The 18,129-nt window shown below is 46.9% G+C and overlaps 1 protein-coding gene across 1 annotated transcript in view; it reads right to left on the bottom strand.

Annotated features, from left to right (window-relative positions):
- PNPT1 (polyribonucleotide nucleotidyltransferase 1) overlaps positions 1-18,129 on the bottom strand; it is a 1,336,943-nt gene that overhangs the window by 358,472 nt on the left and 960,342 nt on the right. The window contains exons 18-19 of the mRNA XM_069608057.1: positions 15,174-15,227; positions 14,747-14,856 (exon numbers count right to left, since the gene is read on the bottom strand). Of these exons, the coding sequence (XP_069464158.1) occupies positions 14,747-14,856; positions 15,174-15,227 (164 nt within the window). The remainder of the gene's footprint in view (positions 1-14,746; positions 14,857-15,173; positions 15,228-18,129) is intronic.

Below are 18,129 nucleotides of genomic sequence, written 5' to 3'. Positions count from 1 at the left end.
GTAAAGTAGCCATGCAGAAGTTTTGTGGCTTTACATATTTGTTTGCAGGGCGCAAATCTAATACTGGGCACATTGTTAGATCTTTCTTTGGCACAAGGAAGAAGGTTGAATAAATACCCTTGTTTACCTGGTTGGCCGGGACGACTTCGATGGTGTCCTTTAGTATAAGCGTGGCGACTTCCTCGAGGAGGATACGCTGGTGTTCCTTGTAATAGATCTTTTGTTGTGGGGGGTGGTTCTGGGGTTGCTCGAGGAGCTCTAGCCAATATCCGCCTTTCTACAGTGGACAGCACCCATCTATCTGTGGTGATTTCCTCCCATGCGTGGGTGAAGGTGGATATGCGCCCTCCTACTGGAGAGGCATGGGAGGGCACCTGGAGCGGATAGTCACTGCTTTTTAGGTGCAGTACCACCTCAGGAGGAGTTGCTTCTGCCGCGTCCGTGGAATCTGCACGCTCCTCTAGGGTAATTCTGGGAGGATTGACCCGGATTGTTTCCCCCAGGCAGTACCTTAGCTTTGGGTATAAGTGCAACCCCTCTGTGAATTTTGGCCGTGTGAGCAACGAAAGTTCCTGTTTCCCCTTTGGCTAGTAGGTCTATTGGTCAGTTGGCCCAAATGACGAGAGTATCATACTCTTCTTTGGCTGTCTTTAAGGCGTCCTCGACAACCTTGCCAAAGAACACATTGGGCTCAACGGGCATGTTGATAAGGTTGGCTTGCGTCTCTGGTTTAAAACCCGGTTGGCGCAACCAAGCGTGACGCTTGATAATTGTCCATTCAGCCATTATCCTGCCTGCGTTATCCGCAGCGTCAAGATTGGTTTTTAATAAACAGCTTGACACAGTGGCCCTGCGTTCTGTGGCCACTTGGGCAAGCTGAGATTGAAGTGGTTCTGGGGCCGATGAAAGTAAGGCCGAGACCTCATCCCATTTGTGGCAGTTGCAACTGGCCAACAGGGTTGAATCGTTAGCAATCCTTGTCTGGAATGCCACGGAGGAAGCCTCCTTTCTGCCCATTGTGTAAAGTCTCTTGCTTTCCTTGTCAGGTGGGGCCTCAGAGGAAGCTAGGGGAATACCAGCCCTTTTTCTAGTTGTGGTAATAGCTAATGAATCAGGCTTTAGTTGCCCTCCGATATACAGTGGGTCAGAAGGGGCAGGTCTAAATAGTTTCTCTATGCAGGGGTTTACTGGCCGCGTAAGATTAGGGGTCTCCAGCGATGGCTGTATTTTTTCGCTGAATGGACTTAAAGAGGGATAAACTGAGTAACAGCCTTATCTTTTAAAATGTCCTCTACAAAATCTTTATCTCGTTTTTCTTCCTGGGTAGGTATCTGAAAATGCTCTGCCGCCTTGACAAGCACTTCATTCAGAAGGGGTCAATTGGTGAGTCCATGACCGGTGGGTCCTGATCAACAGGTGAGTCAATGACATACATATTTGTCTCAGGGACAACCTCAGGGTCCTAATCATCCCCGTAATAAGGGTCTGCTGCAACATCCCCATAATAAGGGTCTGCTTCCTCTTGAATAGAGGTGTTCATGGTCAGAGTCAGGGCCATAGAGATCAATGACTGTCTTGCACTGGATTCTAGGGGCGAGAGCTTTTAGCAGGGGGTTGTGCAGGGATCTGTGACCCAGAGGGTGCTGTAGTGGGGGTGGGTGGAGTGGAAACTTTTTTAATAGAGTCCATTTCATAGAAGTTGGCCGTGACGGACATCCTCCTGATGACTCTATCTAGGTCCTCAGCCGACCATTGGACCAAGTAAGGTAGAAGCAGGAGATTTCTTTTTCAGGGTGGAAGATAGAGAATCTGGAGATACAGGTTCGTTCGACCTAGCAACCTGAGATTTTTCCCTATGAGGGGGTCTTATCCCTATTAGGGGTCTTAGAGGTCTTTTTCTTGGACGGACTCCATCTTTTTACCCTGGCCCCCTCAAGCGTATTTCCCCGACTATTTGGGGTCTAGTACCTGACCTGACACAGAACGTCGAATTTCGGGTACGGGCTGAACCGGAGCCTCGTCCGCGGACTATCGGCCCTCGGTGGGAGATTTTCGTGAGACGTCTGTACCGTCCTTCGACGGTCAGGACCGGTCATGTGGCGATCTCGAGTGCCCAGAGGACAGAGATTCCACTGACCTTTCCTTGGACATTGTGCATTGCCGTCTGCTCGATACGTGTGTCGAGTCTCGGCTTTGGGTTGTGTGCTTAGTGGAGGATAAGGTGATAGCGCTACCGCCGCCGGGTGTTGTCCCCATAACAAGGCCGCCGGCCGTCTTATGGGGTCGGGGGCCAGCGCTTGAGTAACTGAAGTCACCCTGTTGCCTTAGCCGTCAGAATCCGCTGTGTTGCTGCCGTCGCTGAAGGCACCTTCTATTTCCATGGTGTCGAGCTACCTGGCGTAGTGGGCCCAGCATTTAGTAGATCGGTCCTTCAAAGTCTTGGGCTTGAAGAGCCTACACGCTCGACAAGAACCCTCGATGTGGTCTCTCGGGAGACACAGGTAACAGACTAGGTGTTTATCGACCCACGGAAATTTCCTATTGCACTTGGGGCAAAATTTAAAGGGGGTCTTGTTCATAACGAAATGATACGGCAGTTAGGTGAATGTAGTGCAAGAAAAGGGGCATATACATTCTAAAATGACCTCCCCCTTCTCTCCCTACTGTGTGGGCCGAAGCACCAAGCGGCCTTCCAAGACCGAAACAGATCCGTCACAGGAGTCTTTCGACAGTCGTTTTTCTTGTCTTCACCGGCATCTGATGTTTCGATAGTCGGTGATATCAAAGATAGGTAGATAGGTAGAATAAACTATCGATAATTGAATAATAATAAATGGCTATAAGCCGAAAGATAAGCATCCGTCTAGAATGGCGGAAAAAAATAGGACTCGATGGAATGGGAACCACTGAATCCTCTGCCGGTAGGGGCCTGAACTCCCGGTAAGTCAGGCCTGCCGGTAGTTCACTGCCCTTACCAGCAGACGGAGTATGTCGGTCTGGGAAAAATGCAGGAGCCGGTAGTACCGGCTGTTTACCAGCATTTTTCCCAGACTGGCTTACACCTAATAAGGCCCTATGTCTCTATATATGGATTCTTGTATTTTTACAACTGCACACATCACCTTACAGTGAAGTGCAGTTGGGATACTCTGTAGCCTTATTTTCTTATATAGTGGCTTTTTGGTTACTGTGACAATGTGCCTAAAACAGGCCGGTGGCATCTGTGCAATTTTTACCGTTTGTGTGATATTTTTCTCATGCATTTCGCATTTACCACACATGGCTAATAAAGGTGTCAAGCACCCTAAAATGGCAGTCCCTTGAGATTTTCACTTGTTCTTTGGCCTTTTACCTGCCTTCTCGGGTCACAAAATGCCTTACATGGAAACCCCTTTCCTGGTGAAAGCTGCTGCTTTCGTGGACAAGTGGGCTTTGTGTGTGTGAGAGCTAGAGGAAGGGGCTGGGGCTGTCCGATTGCCAGTCCACATCCTCAGGGCCTAAAAGTCTTGTTGGACGGATGAGATGACTATGATTGGATAACCAGTCTGTTTGAATGGTGCACAGCCTTAACATTGGAGGGCTTGCGCTTGCTCCCAGCCTGTATCTTGGATAAAAGAAGGGATCCTGCAACTGTTCAACAAATCATCATTGGAACTAAGACTTCTACGAAGAAGAGCAGCCGGCTGACGACCCCTGCATCTGATCAGCATTGACTCCATTATTGGCCTGGAGAGGCCCCGCTACTCTGCCTGATCCCAGAAGACCCTCCTTGGTGCTTTGACCCTTGAACCGGTGGGAACAATCAGTCTCAACCACTGCTAGAGGATATGAGCCTTCGAAGGGTCCCTGGATCAACTGGACTGATCAGCTCTCTCTTGGGCGATGTTGCTGCAGTTATCCTTGTTCCGGGCAGATTCTTTAAACTTTGCAGATCTTCAACTTTTGCCACATGTCGCCTGTCCTCAGAATTTCAGCTGTCTCACTCCAGGGTAAGTTATGTTGAGGCTGCTTCTGTGTTCACTGCTGTGCGATTGCGTGTCGCCACCTGACTATGCTGACCTTCGTTGTATCTTGTCGTCTTTGAATCCTTGAGGTGTTCCCCGGCATCTCTCTCCGAGAAGTTGTCCTTTACCTTCATTAGGGTCTTCAACTGGAAGCTGTCCAGAACTGATTCCTGTGCACAGTGACCAACCAAAACTAAATCCAGAGAAGCAAAGCATTCTTTTGTCTAGACGACCATCATGGTCGAACAAGAACCGACCAAGGAATCTAGAATGAAATCTGGAACCTACACAAGTGGAATTCAGTACATTCTGAGTTAAGGGGATAAAGTCTACACATCTGTTGCTCTCTCCCCCCGTCTCCCACAGAGTACGATGGGCGTAAAGTCTTTACCCCCAACTACCTTTGACCTGGCCTCTGCCTGTCTAAACCCGGGCTAAGGATATTTTCTAGGTCTTACCTGTGAATAGGTTAGATTGGGGTACTTACCTGACTGAGTAAATATTTAACTTTTAAAAACTTACCAAAGCACATTCAGAGCACACAATCATTTCTGAATACCTCACCTGAAGCAGCTATATATTGGAACTTGTGACTTTTGGACACTAGCCACCATACCATGTTAAGGTTGGATTTCGTAAGATACAGGCACGCTGTACTTGTGTGCTTATTTTTACTATTTTTGCTTGCATCAGATGACTCTGTATCCAGTGATTTTATTGAAAACATTTTCAGAGAGGTAATTTATAACATAGCTATAATAATCGATAAAAGAAAAATATATATGGGTGTTGGGTAAGTGGTTAAAATGGGTCAGGAGGGTGTTGGGGTGGTGTAAAAACACAAGGAAACGGGTGGGTTGTGGGGACCCCCAAAATACAAAATAAAGAAATTGGTTATTTTTTCGCTATGATAGTTTCACTATAAATTACCTCTCAAAAAGGTTTTCAATAAAATCACACAGAACTGATTAATCACCTTTTTTGAACTGGTAATTGCATATGAATCCATTCTATTCTCCTAATGGAGAATGTGTGCATGTTTATAGGGTTTTGTGCAGCAATACTTACCTATGATTTTTATATGCTTAGTAAGTAAAGGTCTAATAAATAACTATATTTTAATATACTTACAGTCTAACCTGAATTGTTGGTGTTCTGTGTTGACTCATTGTAGTGTTAGTCCATTCTCAATTTTCCTGAGACTAGGCCTGGCTGCTTGTCTACCTTACCTTGACTGGGTTTTGGCTAACCTCGCTGTGTCTTCCCCGTTTACCATAAATGGAGTGGCCTCCCAAAATCTTCCCACAAAGGGCTGATTTTGGAAATCCATATCAACAATCTGGTTTCAGTTTGTTTTTAAAATGTCAGGGCTCTTGCCTTCCCTGACCCTCCCTTTAGGAGGATGGGGGCGTGCCAATGTGTATTTCTGAAGTTCTAGCTTTGACAGGATGATTCTGCTGACAAAGCCGGCATAAGATGGTTCATCCCTTTAAATCGTGTGCGATTTGTGAAGGAAAAAAAAAACATCATTTTTCAGCCATCCGATATACACTTAAACGTCTGAGAGGTATAGATTTAATGATTCCACCTTTCAATATTTGTGTTGTCCTGCACCTTTCACCTCTGTCCCATTTGTTGATCTGACAAAGCTTCTTTGATTAAAGCTTTAGGGGCCGGACTGCTTCTTAATATAAACTAAAGTTTATGGTGGCAGTTACCCGTAAAGGCTAAGCCTGCTACGATGAAGCATGCCTTTTGGCGCACAAGTAAATGGGCTAATTTTGTCAGAAACCAGCAGCGCAGAAACCAATTAGTAATGCACGGATATGAAAAGAAATAGAAAATTGTAACATGAACACACTCTTGCTGGCAAGGTTTGTGGTGACTGATTCCAAGCAGAAAAGCTGGTTTGTTGATTTAAGGAAAATCATTGTTTATTCACTAATTTATTAAATCCCTTTAACCAGAAAAACACGTTTACTCAGGCATTCAAAATTGTTAGGCAGACTTTCCTTATTGCAGGTAATTCTCCCCACTTGTGAGTCCCCCAGCACTTTTTGCTGGACTCTTGGATTGTTATCAGTTCTACCTAGTTGAGTGGGAACCTTTTCCCAGACTCACTCAGTCTTTTGCTCTACCTTTGGGAACCTCTTTCAACTCTTTTGGTTATGCTTTCCTCCACTTTTTAGGCATATGCAATTCATTGTTGCAGCACGCAGCATTTTCTGCGCAGCGTTGCTGGAAGCTCCTTGAGCTGCCCTTTTTATTTTTCTTGTGATAACAGTCGTTACCAAGGACAGGGGGATGCTTTTTATCCTACCATACTTATTTTGTGGAATCAGCACCCACCACCTTATGTGGAGTGCTGAAGGGACACAATGTATCCCTTTTTGCACTTCTCCTGTAACTTTCAAGTTACAGTGGCAAGTTCATCCGAGTGGCTGGTGGCAGTGGATGTTTTCTACCAATGTTTGTTATCTTACACAAAGGTTGCTCTCACAGCTGTGGTAAGGGACACATGGGTCATCATTGACCTAAACTGGTGGCTGTCCTTTTTTCTTTACCAACTGTTGATGACTTGTCTTTTCTTCAACATACTTTGGTGGGGGATGTCCCGCTAGGTCTTTTGTCTTTGGTGGGCTTCCTTGCAAAAGCCCCCCAAGGCCCTCTGCGTGTCTGAAAGGACAAGAAGTGGGGGAGGTGAACAAAACTCCTCTGCTCTTTGTCTTGCAGTGTGTCTGCATGGATCAAGTACTAACTACGAGTCTGGCTGTCCTTTTGGACAAGCCAGACCCCAGATTTGCATTAAGGCTTGAATGATGATTGGTGAATACCGATCGTTTTCCTAGGCGAGGGTCCTGGGGCAGAAGGGAGAGTCGACCAATGGAAACAAGAAACCAAATAAGGACGTTTGCATCTGCAGCCACTTCTAGTGACCGCCAGATCCGACTGAGTGACCTCTGCAGCCCCAGCCCTCTCTTCGGATCAACAGGGAAGATACAGACTGGACAACTTCCTCCCATGGACTAATAGGCCTAACCAGTCTGGAGACCACCTGCATTTTGAGCCGTCCCTTGAAGAGCTGCAAATGCCCTCAACTGCAATTCCCCAATACACTGGCACCTGGACCATTTTGCTGTGTATCGTCTCCTGAAGCACGGTTTCGGCTGGAACTTTTTGGGCACCCTTCTGGGCCTACATTGACTCGTTCCTACTCCAAGAAGTCTTCTCAACCAAGTCTGAGACAGAGAAATGGAGAGAGGTCTGTCGTGTGACAACCGTCGCTGAACCAAAGCCTGTGTTGAGTCCCAATTAGCCAGTATAGTGAAGATCGTCTGTAGGGTGTCCCATCACAAGAAGCTGACCATCTGCTCCCGCCAAAAGTTCTTTCTTCAGCCTCCAGCCAAGAATCTGAACAGGGAGCTGCTGTCGCTTCACCTTGGGGACCCGCCAGTGACAACATCTTTCTTCGGAATAAGGTATTGTCCTGCTCCTAGGTGTTCACCTTGGTGCTTGCTGCACCGATCTGTGCTCCTCCTGACCTCCTTTTGGGTGGACAACCCAATCTGTGATCAAAGTGGGTGGGAATGGCGCTTCTCTACTTTTTTTTTTTTAATACTGTTTCACAGTACCAATACTTTTATTTTAAAAAAGAAACCGCTCCGGAATGGTTTTGTTTTAAAATAAAAGTGTAGGAAGCAGTTTAAACTTTACCTTCAGTGCAGTGGGGGCTTTGTATTGTGCGTGGGAGGGTCCGTGGAGATGGGGTTTGTGGGGAGTGGTGCAGAACAGCAGGAAACATAGTTCCACTACTTTTGGACCCAATAGTGTTCTCTCTGGCATAAGGACATCGGTCATTTGAGCTAAAATCCTCCAGGAGGTCTGGCTGACCTCCCTGAACCTTCTTTTAACTAAACATTTTACCTACTTTCAACCGTTAAGAATCCTGCTAAATTTGACAACTTTAATTGTGGTGCCTTCCCTCATTCTTCTCCCCACGGGCCCTGGTCACAATGTGTCCCAACTGACTTTGAGGCTCCTCTTCAGATAGGGCTGGACTTTCTAAAGTGTAGGCTGCCTAAAAGTTACTTACCAGTATCCTATTAGTGTTACATTCTTTAACCAACATTTAAGGTATTTGCTAACTTGTATACTACTCTGACTACTTACCTGGATATCATCTAACAATCTACTACTGAACTGAGTAATGCTTAACAAATGTCTTACTGTATATGTGAATACGTTTACTTACCTGTAATGCTAGTATTGGATTAGTGACCACAGTGTTTATAATTAATAACCCTATTTTTAGAAAATTACAGTGTGCAAGTGTACTCTTGGCTACAGGTGTGCTCCGAGGCCTTTGTAATTACCTACAGCCCTTCTCCATCCTAGACAAAGCCTGGCTGCTCGACCATAACTACCAAATCTTTTGAGTAGTTCGGGCCAAACCTAAGAGTTGGAGTCCTCTGAGCTTTCCACAGTCTTATCGCAGGTGAACTTCAGTAAAACTCCCACACAAAAAAATGTGCGTTTAAAAAGCATAAAATGAACCAGGGTCAGACATACCTCAATCAAGCTTAAAAACACAGGCCCCATTACAGAGAGCCACGCATTATTAGCTCTTAGTAAACTCCAACTGAGACACCACTAGAAAAAGTAGTGAGGCATATTGAAATCGTATAATTCCTTGTATTGAATGTTTTAAAGATCAGTAACTTTTCAGTAAACTCTGCACAACAGTATTTATTGTGCAGCCAGAATCTTAGAATTAGGAAATGTGTTCTATTCCAATAGGTATGTTGTCTGAAAAGGAGTTTAACCAGCATGCAAAAGAACAAGTTACTTACACACTGGTAACATTCTTTCGACTGGATGTTCCTCCAACGTATTCCTCATCTTTGACATGTAATGTCCACAGCTTGGCTGCTTCGGAAATAGTTCAGCAGAGGGCGCCCCGCGGCGATGGCGTCAGGTCGATGTCCCTCGAATGCTTCCGTTGAGGGCGACGTCATCGGATGTTATATGTAGCACCCACGGCACCCGTAGCCTCAGTTCATGTTTTTCCCCCCTCTCATCGTGTGGCCGATGTGCCCATAATACAGCGTTGACTGTACTCAGCCTTGTTGGAACAAAAGCTGTAATAGCATAGGAAATTCTTAAGAAGGGCAGGCTGGGAGTGTGACGAGGAATACGTTGGAGGAACATAGTCAAAAGAACGTTAACAGTTGGTAAGTAACTTGTTCTTCAAATGGATTGTGTCCTCTAGCGTGTTCCTCATCTTTGACAGACTCCCAAAGTAGTATCCATGACTGGAGGAGGGAGAAGAATTTAGACATACCCAATTAAATGATAGAGTAAAGTAGAGCCTTACCAAAGACAACATCCTGAATATGGGGAGTATCCAGGGAATAATTCTTAAACTTGTATGGAGGACCACGTTGCAGCATCACAGATGTTCTTTACAGGGACACCCCTCTGCAGGGCCGTCGATGTAGCCTTGCCTCTGGTGGAATGAGTCTGCAAGCCCTCAGGTGGGTCTTTGCCAGCCAGTCTATAGCATTCGGAAATGATGAGGATGATCCACCTAGACATGGTCTGTTTAGAAACAGCCTGGCCCAATCTGTGTCCAGTATATCCCACAAAGAGCTGGCTGTCCACTCTAACTTTGGACATTCTGGAAAGATAAAAGCTTAACGCTCTTCTCGGGTCCAACCTATGTACCTTTCTTCTTCCTTACTAGGATGTGGAGGAGGATAGAAGGCGGGTAGCAGAAACTTCTGACTTAAGTGAAACTACCTTAGGCAGGCAGGAAGGACTGACGTACTTCCAATACAACCCTGTCCTTGTGGAACAGAGTAAAGGGTGGCTTAGAAGAAAGTGCCTGCAACTCGCTCACTCTTCGAGCAGAAGTTATTGCAATCAAGAAAATAGTCTTAAAGGTCAACAATCTCAATGGGCAGAAGTTCAAAGGGAGCACCCATCAGAAACTTTAAGACCAGGTTAAGGTCCCAGAACGGCACCTGAAAAGGCAACAGCGGGAACACATTTGTGAGCCCTTTTAGAAATGGAGTGATCAATGGAATCTTAAAATAAGAGCATTCTTCGGATGAGCGCCTAAATATAGATAGCGCTGCTAGGTAACCTTTAATGGTTCCCACCTGAAGACCCCTGTGTGCTAAAGAAATCAAGAAGGAGAGAACCACATGAATTGAACACTGAAAAGGATCAACATTCTTTCCTCTGCACCAGTCTCAAAACTTACGCCAATGGCAACGGTACAGACACTTTGTTGCTGGACACCTGGACAAAAGCAACACCTCCATTACGTCATCCGGGAGGTCCCAATCCTTGTATCTCAACCTTTTAGCAACTAAGCATGAAGGCTAAGAGTCTTGATCTCTGGATGGAGAACCCGACCATCCTCTCGGGAGAGAAGATCCTCTCTTTGAGGAAGACACATTGGAGGAAAGATGGACATGTCAAGGAGGTCCGGGTACCACGCTCTCCTGGCCCAATCCGGAGCAATGCGGATCATGTGGGTCCCGAACCTTCGTAACCTTCTGAGAACTTGAGGAATGACAGGGATCGGAGGAAACGCATACAGAAACGGGACTAACCAATCCACAACGAACGCGTCTCCTAGAGCTCCTCTCGGAGGAAATTTGCTTGAGCAGTACCTCTCGCACTTCCGGTTGGCACCAGTCGCAAAAAGGTCCACCTGCAGGGTTCCCCAAAGGGTGAAGATCTCTTGAAGGACTTCCTGAGATATTTCCCACTCTCCGGCCAAATGAACTGGCGCTAGGGAGATACCTTCTTGAATTGCCCAGAACCAGAGCTGCATTGCCTCTCTGCACAGTGGTAGTGACCCTACATCTCCTCTCTTGTTGAGGAGATGCATGGCCACTGTGTTGTCCGTCATTATCAGTACATTCTTCCCCCGTACAGACAGCAGGAAAGTATTCAGTGCTACCCTGATTGCTCTCAGCTCCATAAAATTGATGTGTAGTTTGGACTCCGATGGTGACCAACGACCGCTGATGGTCAGATCGTTGGCGTGAGCACCCCACCCTGCGAGGGAAGCATCCGTCACTAGTTATCTCTGGCCACGGCTGCCATAAAGGTTCCCCCTTTAGAAGATTGTCCTTGCAGGCCCACCACAGAAGATCCTGTGAGACCCTGACCGGAACCTGAAGGAGATCCGACATCTTGACCAAGAATTGGGACCATTGTGTCCGGACAGCCCATTGAAGGGATCTCATCCTCAGGCAGGCCTCTGGCACCAGAAAAATCCAGGATGCCATGAGGCAGAGCAACCTTAAGAATTCGAAAGCCGGAAGACTCTGGGCCTGCTGACATTTGTTTACCATCTGGAGAATGTGTTGAGCCCTGAACTTGGGTGGCAAGCACTTCCCAAGGAAGTGTCCAACACAGCCCTTATGTACTGAAGCTGTTGGGAAGGTGCCATATGGGACTTCTTGAAATTGAGGGAGAAGCCCAGCTTGTGAAGGGAGTGGCAGGTGACGTTGAGATGATCCAAGGCTTGTTAGGGAGAACGCGCCCTCATCAGCCAATCGTCCAGGTAGGAGTAGACGTGAATCCCCCCTCTCCTGAGATGCGCTGCCACTACCACCACAAGTTTGGTGAAGACCCTTGGGCGGAGGTCAACCCGAATGGCAGGACCCAAAACTGATCCGCCAACTGCAAACCTCAGGTACTTTCTGTGCTTGAGATGGATCGGCACATAAAAATAAGCATCCCGCAGGTCCAATGACACCAACCAATCCGGACGTTGGAGGGCCTGAAGGATCTGAGAAAGAGTGACCATCTTGAACTTGTCCTTCCCAAGTAACTTGTTCAAGTATCTTAAGTCCAAGATGGGTCTCAGTCTACCATCCTTCTTGGGAATCAAAAAATATGGGGAATACCAACCCTTGTTCCTCTCCGCCACAGGCACTGGTTCTATAGTGCCTTTCTCCAGCAGGGTCAATATCTTGTGCACAAGGAGCGGATCTGGAATCCTCAAAGAGTGCTTGCCCGGTGGATTGTCGTGAGGCCGTCGCATAAAAGGCAGGCAGTAGCCATGGGCTATTGTTTCCAAAGCCCACACATCCGAAGTAATGGCTCGCCACTCTTCCAGATGCTGAGAGAGCCTGCCCCAAACCAGCGAGTTGTGACTCAAGGCCTCAGACCAGTTTTGAATTGGCTGCTGCAGCGCCTGATGGCAAAGAGGCTTCTGCTTGAGCGGCTTGGCACCTCTACCTCATCCACCATGAGGAAACCAACATTGGCCCCTTTGACGGGCCATTCCTCTCGCCCTTCCAAATGAGGAGTAGAAATATTTACACCTCCACTGTTGTCTGCTAGGACGAAAAGGCTGAGGTTGCCGAAAAGCTGCGCCTAAAGACTTGGCGGCTGCCTTAGAGGTCTACAACTTTTCAAGGCTCTTGTCAGCCTTGCTGCTAAAAAGAAGAAACCCGTCAAAAGGCATGTTCAGAAGTCGAGCATGCACATCCGGGGCAAAACATGTAAACCTGCGCATCACGGTGCTCATAGCCACGGACCTGCTGACACTATCTGCAGTATCCAACCCAGACTGAAGGGATTCACACATGGCTGCCTTGCCATCCTAAACAATCGCCAGAAAGCCACCCCTTTCTTCCCATTCTGGAATGTGCTCAGCCGCCAATGAAATGCAATTCCATAGAGTGTGCAAAAACTTTGCCAAGGCACAAGTGGAGTTGGCCGACTATAATGCCATAATCCCAGCTGAAAATACCTTGTGTGCCCATCCATCCACACGCTTATCTTCCGTATCAGGAGGGATGGTAGGTTACGCTACCTGTTTCGAGGTAGCTGTGGCTGTCTGACCACCAAACTCTCCGGAGTGGGGTGAGTGGATAGGTAGCCGGGGTTGCTACTAGATGGCCGGTATTTCTTCACCAGAAACTTGTTTACCGCCGGATTAGTCTCCGGGATGTCCCAATTCAGAGCCACCCTCTTTTGCAGAGCCATATGAAATGGCAACACAGGGTCGGTAGGCGGACCCTGAACCAAAATGTCTAAGATCATCCTGATCAAAGTGCACAGGAGGTCTGGACCAGCCCAAATACTCTACTACTCTTGACATAAGTCATCTATATGAGGAGTCGGCATGCTCCCCTGGGTCCGGTTTGCCGAACTCCAGCTCAGGAGAAGTGTCACTACCACTTCCATTGTGCAAAGTGTCACAAAGATCCTCCATCCGCCTCTCCTCTGAAATGAGGCATTCAGGTACATTGGGGGTCCCAAACCGGAGACCAAAAGGGGCATCATCCTCATCTGATTTTTCCTCTTCTTCATAAATGGAAGTGAGGCACTTAAAAAAAAAACTTCTCAGGCAGAGGAGTATACCTTTTCTCAGCCACAGTCTTAAAATACTTAGAAATTGCCTTCCTCAGAAGGTCTGCTGTCACAGGGACCTGCATCGGCAAAATTGGCTCAGACAGCATCAACGGCGTTGATGGCTCGAACAGCGTCATCGAGGGCATGACCGGGGTTGAAGACCCCCGACAGGCGAACTCAATGGGCATGGCGCTGATGCCTTCAATGGCATCGAGGACCTCGAAGGCTTCGCCGGTGACGAAGACCTTGACCAAGCACGTCTTGCGTGATCTTTCGATGCCTTGTCCGAGCAGGGCCTCGAAGGCTCGCAGTGTTTATCACGCCGTTTACCCGGGCTCGAGGATGCATGAGTATCCGGCCGAGACCATTCCTTGCCGGCTTCGTTAGAAGGCGTGGGCGGAACTGTGCCCTGTTTATGAAATATTTATCATCCGGGGTCAGTGATTGGGATGGGCATACCATCCTTTTCAGGGAGGCGCCCGTCCAAGACGGGGAAGGCGACCAATGGTGCCGTTTCCTTGAACGCCTCGACGAGGACGAGTGGCGTGAACCACTCCTAGAACATGACCGCTTGGACTTCTTCCTCTGAGGAGAGTCCCCTCTCGACTCATTGGTCGAAAGTCCAGCAGACCGGGACTTACGGGGCTTCGACACCTTGCCTGCCTTGAATTTCCCCTTTCGTTCCCGCAAGGCCTTTCCAGTCATCGACTGGCACTTCGAACACGTATCCGTATTGTGGCCCTCACTGAGGCACCACAGACAAACCCGATGCAGCTCTGTGATAGACATCTTGGAACTGTAGTCCTGACACTTCATGAAGCCAGACCGCGGGGTAGAAGATGAAGACATATTCAGTGACAACAACAGCAATCACGAGGCGCGCCGAGTTTTACGAAGCAAACACGTTTGCAGAAATAAACTGAACTGAGGCTACGGGCGCCGTGCATGCTACTTATAACATCCAATGACGTCACCCTCGGCAGAATTCTTCGAGGGACATCGACCCAACGCCATTGACTGCGGAAAACATTCCTAAGCATTCGAGATGTGGACATTACATGTCAAAGATGAGGAATACGTTGGAGGGCACAATCAATTTGAAAGGGATGTTGTCATCGTGTAATGCGGGGCCAAACAAGGACTACAAACTTTTAGAACTAAGGACAATACACGTTTTTTCAAAAGATGGATGTTAAAGAAACAAGTAAGTACTCTCGTACTGCTCTACGGTTATGTCAGGAAACTTTTAAGGCAAAGGTCGTCTTTAATGACCGAGGCCAACTTGTTTCTTGATTAATTTTCAGTGCATCAGGCGCTGAAGGTTTCTATAAAAATATTAATTGGGGGTGCACACTGACCAGGATATCTGTTAGCAGCCGATAATCTTCAATTTCTCCAGATTTGTCAGGATTGAATTTGGTGACTAGTCCCACAGCTACACCCGCTACTGCTGCTGAAATTGGCACACCTATTAACAAAAAACATTATTAAACTAGCTGCATAAAATCGAGTGAGATAGCTCAGTCGGCTAGCACATCCATTGCAGTAATTTGTGAAAAAAACCTCACAGAATTGGATGTGAATTCATTCAGCTCCTGCCATTTAAGATTAACAGTTTACTGGTAGCTGCTAAAAGAACTTCATGTTGAAGCTAGTTATCACCTGTTAACACCATTTGCAACAGCTTGTTCTATGCTACTATGGCGAAAAAAGGAGATTATCTAAACAAGTTCTCATCACAGGGAGTAGTAAACCATGAGCACAATGGAACCATTTTTATCTTACCTGCATCCATTAAGGCCAAGCTTCCACCACAAGCAGAAGCCATGGACGAAGAGCCTAAACGGAATTAGAGACAAAAATTAATATTCATGCAAATAGTTATTTAAATCATGTGCTGAGAAAAAGGCAGAGCTCACTGTACGTTCACATTCCAATAATTTTTGAAGGAATCAATCAAATTAAAACATACACAGAAATAGATAGTGTGCACAATTTCTCTCAAACACAAACAAAGGTCTCACCAATGAAAATATATACTGCTGGCCAAAACAGGGTTACATAATGTCTAAAGCTCTGTATGCAAAAAAACAAGAAGATATACATATTTCAGTAAAATGTATTCTCTCAGCTTTTTCTATGAGCAAAAATAAACAATCTGCAGGATGCCTTTGAATCATTCAGTCTTTCGTCAAGCCCAATATCGCTCCTAAGGTTACTTGGCTAACCACAACAAGGAAGGGCTAACTTCACTGCTCAAGATTTATCTTCTTGAAAGCTCATAGTCTTGGGCCTTAATTCTTCAGTTAATGAGGTTTAACAGGGTCTCACAAATACTTATTTTTGTTCATTCAAACAAGCTTTAACCTGTCCTAGTGTTCGAGGTTCTCATTGAGTGATTCTCTCACAATGATTCAATTTGTAGGCTTCAAAAATGTGTCTGTGGCATTTAACAAGCCATTACTTTTTAGAATTCCAACTTCATAACATTTAAAATTTCAAGTGCGTCACTCCCTAATCGTGATTCTCATTTCTTAGTTTGGCGGGTTCTAAATGGTGTCACACTCTTTGAATTCTGCATGGCTTGGTTACCTTTTACACATTCAACTTTTTAACACTGAAAGTTCCACGTTTGACAGGGTAATGGGTCCGACCCCAGTGGTGGTTTGAAAGGTTCAAGGTGACACTCATCCCCACGTGTGGAGCAGTGTATGTGCACTAATGCTCCCGTCTCTGACCCTGTGCCAGTCAGCCTCTGTTCCAGCGAGGTCTCGTTCTTTGAGTCATCAGGTCGTTTCCCAGAAGCATGGAGTTCAGAACAGCCTGATGAACCACCACAAGATCCACAGACTACAGCAACCAGCATGCATCAGAGACCTCAGAAGCCGGTGATGGATCATGGACCCTAGGAAGCAGCACAATTTAAAGCAGAATTGGGACTTCAAGAGCCACAAAAAACCTGGGCACAACAGACGAGACCAAGAACAGGAGGAACAGTCTGGTCACTCGTATGAAAATGGACAAGGCTTCCCCATTCAAGAGTCAAGGGAGAAACCCAGCACCCACCTCAAGGTCCCCAGAATCACCACAGGGGAGAGGTGGCAGCTGAACTGTAACCAATTGAGAAAGGTACAATAGTAGGGGAGAGCAGGGAACACTCCGTGGTACCCATTTGGACACGAGGGAAAGTGAACAAACCATGCAGGAGACCAAATGGAAACCTGGAAGGAAATGGAGACTGAAAGGTGGGTGGACCTAAATCCCTAATAAAGACTTCCTGGATAAATTCCAGCCCACAGAGGGAGAAGTTGGGATTAGCTTAGAAAGAGATTGGCCGAGGAAAGCAGCTGACTAGCATTCAATGGGAGCAGAGAGAATCTTCTAGACAGTAAGAGGAGGGCTATACAAAGCCAGCGCAATCAGTTGTCAGTGAGAAGTGCCTGAGTGACGTCAGAGGATGAGAAAGGAGGAACACGAGAACAGAAGGGAGCATCAAGCAGGTGGAGGAGGAATTGGAGAAGACTTTTGGGAAGTATGGAGAGTGTAGGTAAGCTGTTGGAATAGAGAGAGGTACCCATTTTGGCAATTTGAATGTACGTGGATGAGTGTTTGAGAGAGTTAACTAATACTTGAGTTAGTGGGAGTAGAGGTGGTAAGGAGGAAGAGGGATTGGAGAAGTTTAGCGAGCAGAACCCTATGTCCCAGAGTGTGGTTTCGGAGAGCAGGGCACTGCTTCCCTGGGTGTAGTTTGGTGAGTAGCATACTATATCCCAAGTTGTGGAATGCAATCAAGGCGCTGAGGATATAGCACCTCATCCTTATAGGATGTTCGAGGGGAGTAAAGATAGTAATAGTGATAGGAAAACAGGATTAGGAGGGAGGTAGGGACAGGAGAAGAAAGAAGAACTAAGGTCAGGAGATAGAATAGAAAGAGATGATAGGCCTAAGAGGATGTAGACAGGTAGAGTGAGGGGAGTGTAAGGTTAGAGGTGGAAAGCCAATCATCCAGCCAAAAGGCATGACAGAGGACCCGGTCTAGATGACTTGGGAAGTCCCTGGGGGAGTTAGAGGGAGGAGGCTACAGTCTTTAGAATCTGCTAGGATTGGGGCAGATTAGACAGGAGGAGTCACTTGCATATTGAGAATCTGCAATGTGATGAGACCTGTTCGAAGAAGGAAGCCTGTCTAGGGAGATAGGAGCACCCTTCATGGATGAGGGAAAAGAGTACAGGAACCCTCCCCAGACTGGGAGCCTCAACTGTTTATTTTGTGTATATATTTTTATTTAAAAAGTTGAAACCATCCCATACATTGTCCCATGACTCATTAAAAAACATTGCTTGAACACGCCATCCGGGGATCCTAAGGAAGGGGTCCTTCGTGCAGAAGTGAGGCCCAGGCAGTGCTAAAGCATGGCTATTTGGTGCGGTGAGACTGCGCTGGATCCCTACAGGACCTGTTGCTTTGCTTGCCATCACCCCCCCTGGGCTCATAAGGAATGAGTCCTTCCCGCAGCTATGAAGCCCGTAGCAGTGCAAGGGCACAGCTGTTTGGTCCAGTGAGGCTGTTCGGTGCCAGGCAGCATCAGAGTGTGATAAACTGCCATTTAGCGCCTGAACGAGCAGTAAACTTGATGTCTGACTTTTTGAAAGGCACTGTTGCCACAAACTAGGCTGGAGCACGGGAGCGAGGGGAGTGCAAAAGTCAGTGACATAAAGAAGCTTCCATGTGGTGAGCCCAG

The sequence above is a fragment of the Ambystoma mexicanum genome, chromosome 4q, assembly GCF_040938575.1.
Source record: "Ambystoma mexicanum isolate Mex_15411 chromosome 4q, UKY_AmexF1_1, whole genome shotgun sequence".
Classification (NCBI taxonomy): domain Eukaryota; kingdom Metazoa; phylum Chordata; class Amphibia; order Caudata; family Ambystomatidae; genus Ambystoma; species Ambystoma mexicanum.
The sequence above is the reverse complement of the archived record's forward strand: the minus strand, read 5'-3'. Positions and strand labels throughout refer to the sequence as shown.